Source organism: Lutjanus erythropterus, chromosome 2 (assembly GCF_056507025.1).
Source record: "Lutjanus erythropterus isolate fLutEry1 chromosome 2, fLutEry1.hap2, whole genome shotgun sequence".
In the NCBI taxonomy this organism is placed as follows: Eukaryota; Metazoa; Chordata; class Actinopteri; order Lutjaniformes; family Lutjanidae; genus Lutjanus; species Lutjanus erythropterus.
Genome location: NC_139318.1, coordinates 9,589,751 through 9,602,756, shown reverse-complemented (window position 1 = coordinate 9,602,756; position 13,006 = coordinate 9,589,751). Strand labels below are relative to the sequence as shown.

At 40.6% G+C, this 13,006-nt stretch overlaps 1 protein-coding gene across 2 annotated transcripts in view; it reads left to right on the top strand.

Moving 5' to 3' along the window:
- Positions 1-13,006, top strand: part of chl1b (cell adhesion molecule L1-like b) — a 108,474-nt gene that overhangs the window by 48,585 nt on the left and 46,883 nt on the right. Inside the window, exons 2-6 of one of the 2 annotated variants that reach the window (XM_084727602.1) lie at positions 4,862-5,055; positions 7,593-7,610; positions 10,460-10,568; positions 10,777-10,967; positions 11,577-11,699. In XM_084727602.1, the coding sequence (XP_084583728.1) occupies positions 4,956-5,055; positions 7,593-7,610; positions 10,460-10,568; positions 10,777-10,967; positions 11,577-11,699 (541 nt within the window). In that variant the 5' untranslated portion in view covers positions 4,862-4,955. Of the gene's footprint in view, positions 1-4,861; positions 5,056-7,592; positions 7,611-10,459; positions 10,569-10,776; positions 10,968-11,576; positions 11,700-13,006 lie in introns of those variants that run through there. The other variant, XM_084727612.1, reaches the window with a different exon arrangement.

The following is a 13,006-nucleotide window of genomic DNA, read 5'->3' as shown; positions in this document are numbered from 1 at the left end:
AACTACATGTATCACCTGAAGCATCCTCATCCAGTAAAGCATGTTGAGAGCAGACGCCTACACCCTCTACCACCAGCAATTAGATCTATCCCTGAGAAGAAACACCCCCACATCAAACTGGAACATTTCTGAGTGCTTTCACCTCATTAATAGAAACACAACATTATGTTTTTACCGCCAAATGACATGGTACTCTCAAGAGTGAGCCAAGATACATGCTGTAAACATTTCACACTGCAGAATTAAGAGGGACATTTCACCCAAAAATCAAACATATATTTTTTTTTTCTCTGGCCTGTAGTGCTGTTTACCCATCTAGCTGGTTTTCATGTGACTTGCTTGAGTTTTGGAGATATCATCTGTATCTGTATCATCTGTTTCTGCTTTCTATTGGTATTTTATTTAACAAGGAGAACCCAAATGAGATTAAGAAATGCTTTTTCAACTATCAGCTGCTATGAAAAAAATGATGATCAGTCAGAATTTGGGAAAGTTGGGAGTATTATCATGGTGAAGGCATTAATGATGATGTGAAAAATTAGGTTACAACGCCTTCGAAAGTGTTTTGGTGTTGTTGACAAGTAGAAAGTTTGTCGGCAAGTGCTCTACATCTGTCATTCACAGGGAGCTTTAAAGTAAGGAGGCAGATTTCGCTTGGCCCACATCGCTTCATTTCCCTCTCCGCGGCCCCCCCTCTGCCGCTGAGCTTCTGTCCCCTCTGAGCCTTGGCCGAGTAAGGTTAGGGTCCGTATTGGCCTTCCCACAGTGAGCAGCTTTTAACCTCCTGCCAGCTTCATCAATCTCAGGCGGGCGTGATCGCTGCTGAGAGGGGCGGGGATTAAGAACAGCCTGCGGTCTGTAAATCAGGCGAGCCCGTGGGGGCCCTGCTCTCGTGTGCACCGTATAGATCCAGTAGGAACCATACCATACCCTGTGACTTCGATGTAGACATCACAGTTAAACTGTAAGAGCAGACCTCCCTCGACCAGATGGCCGCGCCGGTTCTCAATGAATGTTTAACGAGGGGAGAACAAATTAAATCAGAAGGCATATGATCAAGCACAGTGTGAACAAAGTGTAATCCATCTAAGGTGTTTGGTTGGTAAAGGATTTTGGCCAGTACAATAGGACAATGAGAACACTTTGTCTTGTGGGGATTGTAACCCCCCTTCACTCTCCTCTTAACCAGGCCAATCTTACCAACAAAGCACAAGCCAATTAGCACAAAGCCCTTACCTTTTGATTTTAATCTGCGTTTAGCAACATAAATCACCATGTCTGGGAACGACGCAAACAAAGCAAAAGCCTCGGGCATTTTCTGGATGACTTATAACTCCGAGACACCAATCTTCAGTTAGAAACAAAGTCAATAGGCCTGAATTGTGATTGAGTGGGGCTGGTGTGTATTATGTGTAGCGCACACACTCCTGAGTCCTGAGCCGCGCTGGTGATGCTGTAGCTGGGTGGGTGGGTGGGGCAGGGGTCACGAGTTGCTTCAGAGAGGCCAGTATTGAGTCACAGACGGAGTTAATACCATTAACATGAGGCACGGTTGAAAAGTTCAGAGTGCACGTTCATCTGAAAACAGACCTGCGCCCAATGGATGAAATCGACTCTTTTTGTCAACTGGTCAATTATTCAATTACATCTCTTGAACAGGAGTTTGACCTCAGTGTTTCCTACTGAATTTGTAAAGGCGGAGAGAAGATTAGAAAAGAGCCAGAGCTGGATTCAAACACGGCTGTCAACTCTGACCTCTGTTCTGGACACTGCACAGCTGGATGAGCATGCAATACTATACAGCTCATGTCGTGGACACTACTTTTAAAGCATTTCTGCATTAAAATGTCTAGAAACACTATGACATATATTATTGTATATGTTGAGTTAAGTACTTTTTATCATCCCAAATATTTTCAACAGTTTTCAAAACCAACAATTTTTTTCCTTTTAACAAAAATTGTGATTTTGTTCTGGTCCTGCAATTTGGATATCACACTCAACCATACTGCAGTTTTATTCCAATAGCACTTCTTTGTGCAGCCCTAGCTGGTTGCTGGTTGATATAACTTCCTGGAAAATGTGGGATATGCAAATTTAAAAAAAATAAAAAAAAGGTTAAAGATGTACAGTGAGGTTGTTTTTGAATCAAAAGCTTAGTATTGCAATACCAGACAATCAGAGATATCACCGCCTCCCAGTCTCCCTCATATGATGTCTACCTTGTTGTTGAGCTCACGACTGTCATCACCGCAAATTTTATTTTGAAGGGTCAATCTCATACTACCTTTCAGATCAGTGCATTGATCTATTAATACACTTATGGATCAGCGCTGGCCCACATGACAAGCCAGAAATACAGCCTTTGATTGATTGAGAAGTCAAGGAGGCAGCCTTTGATTGGTCGAAAGACTCAACCCAAGGTGCCATGGGATTGCCAGTGGATGGTTAACAACATGCTAGCAAAAACATCAACTGTTTCCAAGTGTGGCAAACAGATAGTTGGGTTGTCACAGTAAACTGCCGTTCAAGAAAAAGCCAAGAAAACATCCATACCGTCACAGTTGCTAGACAACAAGGATAGCGGCTAACAAACTTACACCCCTTACATTTTTTTAAGGACACGCCTTAATGGAAACTTCATTATGACCTCATCCATAAATATGATCTCTGCCTGAGTCATGTCATGCTTAAAATGTACAGTGGCAAGTTTACATACATTAGACTTCTATAACTGAGCATACAATCAAATGTTAGACTGACCTAATGAATAGTTTCATTATGTTGAGAATATTATGCAACAGTCAGTCCACAGTGAGTGCTCGTTCTGTCTCTGCCTCTAGCTTCCTACTACATCTGCAAGTCTGCAGAAAACAACTGGAAAAGACACTCCTCACTACAAAAACGGCACTCTTTTTGAGCGGGGCCATACCCTTTAGTGATCATTTGATCCTCAAGTGCTAAAAAAACGTAATATGTGACCTGGGAATAGAGAGTGTCTGCACTACACCTCTTCCAGGGTTCTGTGGGTCCTTAAGTCTTAAAAAGTCTAAAATCCAATAATCAGAATTTCAGCTAGCCTACAACTAGCCTACAAAATGGCAAAACATGGAACACCTTCAAGTGTGGAAAGAACAAGATGTCTTATATTATATAATTTGGATTGACAGGTTCCATCAAGATATAATTTAACACTAATTAATTAATAATAGATTAAATAGCACAATTTATTGTAAGTATGAACACGAAATAGGTCTTAAATTGCATTCATAATGGTCTTTAAAAGGTGTTTAAAAGTCTCAAATTTAACTTGTTGAACCTTGCAGAAACCCTGTATTCATTTCTTTGTCCTTTCTTCACCCAGACACTTGGGGAATGTGATTGTTAATAACAAAACAAAAGGTTAAAATGCTAATTTAACATGCCAGAATTAAATCCTCCAACGCTCCTTTCAGTACTGTGGATAGCGCTACTTGGCCAGACGTGCCAATTACTGTCATTCAAGTCACTGTTAAATTTGGCTCTATGCAAACATGCACATCACGAGAACTGCACTTAGTTTTTGATTTGTTTTTGTTTTTTTTATTTTAGATATTTTATGTGATCTTTTTGGCATATTTCCCACTGGACAATTTGGCCATTTATTTTTTCAATTGCAAGACAAGTACATGTGATACTGGCAAAAAAAAAAAGGGTGGGGGGGTGGGGTGGGGGGGGGGTTCATATGTCAGCTAATATAAACGCTGCACACATTCCTCCTTTGACACCAGTTGGACGCCCTCTACACACATATACTGTAATCACAATTACTGGACTGTATCAGTGTGACGCTCTCTGCATGTTAAACCAGTTCTCTTTCACATGAACCCAGTAGACCAACAGCCTCATGATTTCACATTTCTCTAAAGCTAAATTATTTTTCTTTTTGTTATTACGGTGTGTGTTCTCCGCTCAGCTAATTACTCCGGCATGACCTGCCGAGCTGGGTCACAGCCAACACGGGGAAGACTAATGAACTGACGCCCCGGGGGGTTTGCAGACAGAGCCCTGCTCCAGACACTCAGATTCCCATACAGTACATCGCTCTCTATCTTCCTCTCCGGTCCTCCTCCTCCTCCTCTGTCTGCACTCTGGACCCATCATGTGCTCATTATGGTCCAGACTCTGGTCTGTTAGCTGGAAAATGATCCAGTGCTCTGTACTCTGCAGCCTGTCAGGGTGTGAGTGCAGACAGCTTACTCTCCCTGACTGTTAACTATGTTCGCTATTTATGCCTAACATCCCTCAGGCGGCAACGTTTGCTGCAATAATGGATAAATGTGTAGCAGCATTGCTAATCTCTTTGAATCATTGTTATCAGAAGCATGCAGGCACAGGTCCAAACAGCGTTGTGATTAAATCGGCTGAATAGTATCTTAACTTTGAGGGTAATTTTGATTTAAATCTCGCCTTGATTTTGAAGTAAATGGAGTTAATTTTCCCAGTAATGCTAAACATCTGCCACGCATTAATAAATCCACAGGCTCCTTTATTTGTTTATTTCCACTGTCACATAAAAAAATGCGCTTCTCTGCTGCACACTGCCACAAACATAAAACTACAAAACAATTTAAATCCCAGGGGGAGAGGGGGTGATAGGAGGCTTTAATGTGAATATTTCTTTGTCACAGCAAAATTTGAACGAGAGCACAACAGATTCCCTGTTGATGCAAATGAAAGTGTGCCTGGTTATGCCTGGCTGAGCAGAGAGCAGTCGGGCTCCCAGTCACGGGGGATTTGTTGTGTTTGGGGTTTGCCTTTTCCCGTCTGCCAGCGCGTGGGTGGATTCATGGGGCCTTCTCCGTCTGTGCCGCTTTCACAGGTACCGCATCTTTGCCACGCCAGAGAGATGAACTGAGGACGCAGGAGAGACAGCGCTGGTTTCTTGAGGACATCCGAGATTCAACCGTGAAACCATGAGGTTGCAGAGGAGCCTGGGATTGGTCGCCACGCTGGGCGTGATCACCTGTATTTGTGCCTTTCATACGACCGCAGCCATCGACATCCCACTGGAGGGTGAGTGCTGATTTGTTTTGTTTTGTTTTTTCTAAAACTGGTGGTGCACTTGAATAACAATTATCACATTTTTTTCAATGACTGCTACACACTGTCAGCAGTTTGACAGTGTGGAGCAACAATGACACCATTTTAAAGGTACAATATGTAATATGTACAATATGTAAGAACTTTAGTCTAAAAAAAAATTAAAAATAACCAAAATTAACCATCCCTGATGGAAAGAAATAACAGTTTTGATGTTATGTTAAAGACGAATATGTCTTATGTTGCAGAGATATCCACAGGAGTTAGCATGCTAACAGGCTAGCCCTGGCTATCCTGTCTTATAATACCAATTAGTGTGTAGCATCCAGTCCACCTTCACTCCAAAAACACTGAGGTCATTTCCTCGCCAGCTTTGGCCGACCCCTCCATAACCCCAGTTTACGCTTCTGAAAGTGGCTGCTGTCTGATGCCCGACCTCCCTGTCGCATCTCTCCCATCCCCAGCCTGGTCAGAGCCAGTGTAAATCAACTCCATACTATAATCACTGTCGTCAGACTGACCTCCGTTGATCTTGTTAGCTGTGTTTAGTGATTCATGCAGCCCCGACTTTGATGCTAATTCCAGCGCCACTCCACGCTAGCATTCCCCCACTGGATCCCTCAGCCTCGGCCCTGAAAATCTTCTCTATCCAGTGGTCCATAGCTAGAGGAGTTAACATCAACACTGATCAGGTACCCTGCAGCTAACTGAGCTAACTAGCTAACAACAGCTGCAGTTAGCAGTTACTCTGGTGATATGCTGCTCCCTGTTTGTTGGTTGCATGAATTCAACTGGTGGCCAATTCTTACATATTGCACCTTTAATCAGACATGCAGGTATATTGTTTCTAGAAAAACAACTTTGCTGTTGAGCCTTTAAAAGTGAATTTTTAATGCTGTTAGCACCACAAACAACATCCCACTCACTTCCATTTATATTGGAGACATAAATTTCAGAGAAGGATATCTGAAAATCTGCATAAATAAAACTTATAAGGTAGCCTACGTTAGAAAATTGGTTTGTTCAAAATTTAAATCATTGCTTGTTAACTGTAAGACATTGTAGTGTGTGGTTCAAAATAAAAATGTAAGTTCCTTTGCTGCCCTCAAAACTGAGCTGAACTTAAATTATTTTGTTCACTCGGCTCATGAGTTGTGAAAATTTGAAACCACGTTAGTATAGTTAACTGAACATGAGAAAAAAAAAAAAGTTCTATAATCTTAAACCAAGTACAAGGAGTTTTGAACTAGTTATGAAACAGTCGTAATATAAAACTCATGCCTCTGTGTGACCTATATTAGCAACCAAGACCAAAAGTGAGAAGATTGGCTGTTTCTATATACTTATTTTTAATGCCTGCCACTGGCTCAGACTCAACTTGAAATCAGATGAAACGGTCTTATGTTTACATTTTCTGAGGCGAAGTTATACAGCGAGTTGTACGTTAGCCAGTTTAAAGGAATCAGGGGGAGATTTTTAATGAGATGACCCTTTTATGATGTTATATTTTGTTTTTATTTTTTACCCAAGAGGCTTCCAGAATCTACACAATGTGAAAGTTCCCTGTAGCAACTCTTAACATGTCTTAAATTACATGTACTTAACATGCATTGAAAGACACAGCAAGTTTCCATCATTTATGAGGTTTCTAGAGAGTTTTAAGCTTCAACCAGTGCATGCTGGGAAACCTGGTAATATTCCGATCATGTTCGTTTAGAAAGAAAAATTGACGAATGTCTTTAACACTCAACAGGTGGCCCTGAAAATGGCAGTTTGAAGTTGAATTAACTTGAAACTAGCAAAATTTTTACATTAAATCAATGATAAAAGATGAATTGTTTCCACTAAATCACAGTTTGATATTTTCCAGCATAACAATTCAGAATGAGTTGGCTGAGTTTTGACACTTAACTGAACTTATTAAACACACATTATATGCCACTCCAAGACAGCCATTTGTGAAGCAAGAAAACACAGTCAAGTACATAAACATTGAAAGGTTATGTATACAGGGTCTCATCTACAGAGAACTTGTCCTTGGAGTAAATTGAAGTGCTTTTATCAGACAGGCACTTGTGAATAATTTAGAGGAGAATAAATCACACCACAGAGACTGTTACACTCATCAAGCATTCTGTGAATGGAATATATTTACAGCTATTATCTTGTTTGAATCAGGTTTCTTGTTTCTTTTGTGTCGGCTCCACATGTATCCCAGTTTCCTTGGAAACGCATATCAAACCTCTCCCTCTAAATTATTCAGAAATATCTCTTAAGGGCTCGATAAAGAACGGTTCAAACAGCTTTTCTAAAAAGGCAAAAGCATTTTTTTTTTGGGCTCACTGATGTCAGAATATCTTTATTAATTCAGCCTTGTGTTTTTGCATTACTCATGTGTGTGTTTAAAGGGGTTTATACAGAGAATGCTTCTGACTTGAAGGGATTATTCCCAAACTGCTGACTGTTTTTGTTTTGTTTATTTCTCCCCCCGGCTGCCGTGGATTTTGTAGTTTTAGGTCATGTAAACAGTAAGTTCACCCTGCCATACTGTAGCTGGTATTAGTGACATCCTCGGCTCTCTAACGTTAATCTCCTGGATCGCTGTTGAGCACAGCAGCAGCTTTACTTACAGCCATATGTGTTGGATCTGAATCTCATGTGTCATCAGTCATGACTCTGTAATACTGATATTCTTGCTTTTAGGACTCATGGCATGCCCTCATTTTCCTTTACATGTGTTTATACTTTACAGTTAATGCTCATTGTGGTTTTCCATGCTTAGCTGCCATCATAAGATCATACTGGACTGAATGAGAGAGAGTTTTATTCCAAAATAAGAACAATCTAACAAAATGACAACAAACCATCAACTATACAGACAAAATAATACATTTTTTAGTCATTATCATTCATATTTTATGAAGAATAATGTTTTGGGATAGAACTCTGGATTATACTTTCCATGAAGGTAATCTCTATAATGCATTATATTATAAGCACATTCTTTTATTTTGTCTTACTCTTTATTCACAGCCAGCAAATAAAGCTCATAAATCCTCCTAATTGTATTATGGTATCACAACTGTTAAAAACTTAATACTTTGGAGTTTTGGAGTGCCATTATATTAGAGAGACAGCAGACATCTCTACTGCCAATATCTCCAAAACTCTGCAACAAATGCCAAAAAAATCCCATCTAGATGTATAAACAATATGTGTTTATGATTTTGGGGTGAAATGTCCTTTTAAAGCTCACAAAGCCATGCTATGTGCATTATTAATGTTAGATAAGATATTATTCAATTTCATAAACTTAATATATAGTGTGTTATGCTACATTAGAGCAATTATCTGTGTCTTTTTAACTGGGTAAAGTTATAGTAGTAATAATGTGCCGTGCTCGGGCGCAGATCCCCAACAATTTTTAAAAACATAGTGGTCATGTACCCCTCAATAAAGTATTTCCAAATAAATTATTCAAGTCAAAATATATATTTAAGAGAAATTGACTCCACTTGTGAAATAATTCACACTTAAACACAACACAAACACACATTATTGACTCACATAAAGTGAGCTGACCTTCCTTCTTATAATGAACCTTGTAAACAACACAAAGTAAAGTAGGAAGTGGAGCGAAAACTGACCTGTTTTCTACTTCTGTCAGCTCATAGTAAAAGTTCACATGATAAGCTCAAACTGCAGTCAAAAGTCCAGGGTTTACATCCCCACTGTCCTCCTCTGAATTATAATGAGATCTGATCCATGGTGCTGTGTAATTCAGGACTCTTCTATGTACAACATGTCAACCTCTCATAATACTTAATAAACTTTGTTATAAATTGTTGTGCATGATCAGATACATTTATAAAGAGTTTTATAAGTCCTTATAAATGTATTACAATGTCTTGTTAATGTGCTTATAATGTGTTGTAGACGTGACCTTCATAGAAAGTCTTATTGAACTCTCTTCAGCCACTCTTGAGCGGTGGTTCCCAACCTCAGGGTCAAGACACCCTGAAGCAGGCAGATTAAACTGGTGGCCTGTGGGCCAAATCCAGCCCTTTAATGACCTCATTACAGCCCTTTGATGAGTTATAAATATGAAAAAGAAAAGTATGTCATTTAGATTTTTTGTTTAGTCTTAGTCTAACTGTCTACATTTATAGGTGTTCACATAGTTTATTAGAGGACCATCATTTTATCAGTATGCAAATTAGCCTGTTTATTGCTTATGTTTATTGTTAAACAGAGACACAGTTAGAAGTTTTAAAAGCTGCATGTAATTTAGGATAACTGTCATACAGAATGTTGTAAATTGGCCCTTATTAAGTCCCGCCCCCTTTTTGCTCTGTGCTCCAATAGCAGTTGGGCAAACTTGGTTCCTTATTCAACTTCCTCCTCTTTATATAAAATCTACATATAAGATCACGTCTTAACTTAGCTAATGTTATCAAAACGTTAGCTAACTAGCTCCCCAGTGTTAGCAAAACACTAGCTAACTAGGTAAGTAATCTGCATAAATGATCGACTAGCTAATTAGGTAGTGTTTTGCTAGCTACTTTTAAATGTGAATATATATCAACTTTGGTTTTACAAAGACAAGCTTATGTAGAATACTTAAGTCCAAAAAACAGGAGAGGAGAAAGTTGGCCAAGGCACCAAGCTTGTTCACCCGTGATTCGAGCACAAAGAAAAAAAGGGGTGGGATTTAGGAAGGGTTACTTTAGAAAACTAATAAACAGGAGAGAAAAAAAAGGTGCATTGCTTTATACACAGTGAAATTCCAAACTTTACAGGTCAGACATACATTAAGTTAAATGTTAAACCCCTTGGACTTACCCTTAAGGGTCTCAAGATTAGTCCTGAGTGATCACAATTCATGTTAGCCAAAAATTCTGTTATTATTATTATTATTTTTTTTTACTAATTTTAGCTTTTTTTTTCTTTCAAAGGAGGCACTTTGTACATCTATTAGATGAGGCAGGTGCGTTGGAGGACTCCCGCATATTGTCTAACTTGCAATATATAATTTTTTTGTGACATTTCGGTACTAAACCTTTATCAGGCAAACAGTTTTTTCCATGAGAAGCCATCTTAAACAGGGAATAGTCGTCCATCCACAGCAGTTTTTCCCTGAAATATGGGACACTTTTAGTACTTCAGCCCTCATAAAATCCTTCAAGTTGAACAACCTCATAGGTATTGTCTGTCACGAAGGCCAGACGACCTGCAATGAGGGATCACAGGCAGACATTGCTATGTTTGTAGCCAAAAAGGTTGGGAGCCACTGCCTTTGCATCATGTTGAATTTAAGCTACTTCAGAGGCCCGTGTTGTGTTTCTCACATGTTCATGTTTGTTTGTTTGTCTCCCAGTTGAGCAGCTGCCCACCATCACAGCTCAGTCGCCCAGCCATCTCATCGCCTTCCCTTTCGACGAGAGCTTCCCCATGACGTGCGAAGCCAAAGGGAATCCCGAGCCAGAGTGAGTATGGAGCCTCGCATCGCTTCAGATGGGAGGAGGAGGAGGAGGAGGAGGGCGCGGAGAGCTCGTTAGCAGCCAGACAGAGACACAGATAACAAACAACAACAGTTTGTCATCAACATGTTGTGTTTGGGTGCTTCGGTTTAGAACTCCTGCTGCAGTCGGAGCTGGAGGGCTTGACATTTCAATACTGCCTTTCTTTATGTAGATTCAGATGGACGAAGAATGGGCAGGAATTCGACCCCTCTCTAGACCCCCGTCTGATGAAAGAGGAGGATTCTGGGACCTTTGTGATACCCAATAATGGGAACCTCACAGAGTACCAGGGAATCTATCGCTGTTACGCCTCAAACAGACTGGGGACCGCCATATCGCAGGAGATTGAGTTTGTTGTGCCCCGTGAGTAAAATATATACATCTATGTGAGTGTGTGAGTGTGTGTGTGTGTATGTGGTGCAGTGTTACAGTTCTTTCAGAGTGATTCAGGGCCAGCAGTCATGTGTAATGACTGCGCCCCTCCATTGTGAGCCATTCATTGTATTGGACGTGGCAGAAAGTCATTGAGGCTCCTGAGCGCCCCGCCCCTCGCAGCATCTCATCCACAGCTCCGCGTCGGAGAAAAGCAGTGAATGTGACTCAGCCTCTCCATCATTTCCTTTGCTATGTTTTTCATTTTGTTCCCAAGCACAGTACATACATTCTCAAAGAAGATCCACTCCAAAAAAGGACTTTGACTAAATTTGGCTGGGCTTCAAGCACTCGGCGGTGGTGACAATCGGCACACAAAAGTAACAGTGATGTCTGTTTTGTTTCTGCAGGCCAAGAACTGAAAAAAAAGAAAAACACCCCCATAGAATTCAATCTACTGAATGATACAGAGCTCAAACATGCTGTGCTTCACACCAAACTCAAGAATGGTATTTCTGCCATCTTCTGGAGAGGAAGAGAACTGCATTGTGTGTTTTATTCATTCATGTCTGGCTTCTGTTTTTTTTTTTTTTTTTCTAGATGTTCCAAAGTTTCCAAAAGAGACACTTGATCCTGTTGTGGTGGAGGAGGGCCAGCCTTTTACTTTAAAGTGTAACCCTCCCAGTGGAATCCCTCCCCTGCAGATCTACTGGATGACTATCAGTAAGTGATACTTCTAATTTATCACCAGTGAATAGTCGTGTGTTTTAATTTAGTTAAAAATGAATAAAAACAAAAAATGATGCATTCTCGCCCATTTTATATTGTATTTAGGTATGTTTATTTTAGGCTAGATATTCAGAGTTTTTAAAAAAATCTTCCTCCTGAACTGACTGATCTTAAGGTGGGTCAGTTATTTTAAAAACCTAAGACACTGTTCAAGCTAATGATCAACCGGTAAGAGTTTTTCAATGGCTGATGGGAATATTTAGACAGCAGGGACCTCATTACAGAAAAAAATCCTAACTGTTTGTCCTACCTTAAATGTAGCGACGCCTAGTTCAGGCAGTCAACTCAAGCTGCACCGCAATCACACGTGACGCGCCTCACACTCTGTAGTACATATCAAATGCACCCTTCCAATCTGGCGGCCTATTTAAACCGCTGAAACCCCCCATCTCTCTCTCTGCCTCGTCAGTGCTATTACTGCCTTGCTACAGCGTCACTGCCTGTACATTCATCCCCACCACCGCTACAGCATCCACCTCCAGGCTCCGACAGAGGGTCCAAGATATGTCTTCATCACTCCCCAATATCTCTATGTAAACTTGATTTGTGAGGAGTGATGTGGTCGGAGCCTAGACGCCAAACTCTATGTTCAACTGCTGCAATGAACATTCTTAAACTTGAGTTGTCTGACTGAACTGAAGTTTCAAAGATAGGAAGAATCCTGTCTGCCTATGACAGAAGCGAATCCCAAACTTGTGGCTGTGTCTTGTCCTATCTCAGGCCTCAAATCTGAAGGTAATGGTTTTAACTTTTTATGGCATGCCCCTCTTTCAGAAGCTGTGAAAAGTTTGCGCCCCCCTACCCCACAATTTTTATCAATCATGAAAAATCATTGGGGATGGAACTGATAAAAACGGATTCAAAAGTTGAATTTTAGTGAATAAAAGGTTAGCGGGATAGAATCAACAAACTTGTTGTTTATATCCCCTACAGGATCATAGTCCGTCAACTTTGTTTCACTCTATATTCCTTCCTTGGTGTTCCACGCCACCACAGTGGCTCCGCGTCCCCTCAGAGAGGCCCGCCCCCCCCATCTGGGAACCAATGTCCTAGGAAATCATAATGTGAACTACAAACTTGACTCTTCAATCAGCATTCATCCTGTCATGCTTGTATCTGTGTACAGAATGTACATGTGACTGCCTGTATGCTTGATTTATTAATTTATTAATCGTGTCGGGGGAGGAGAGGAAACCCCACCTTTTTGGGTAGTTTACTTCCCAAACACCAGCCCAAGATAA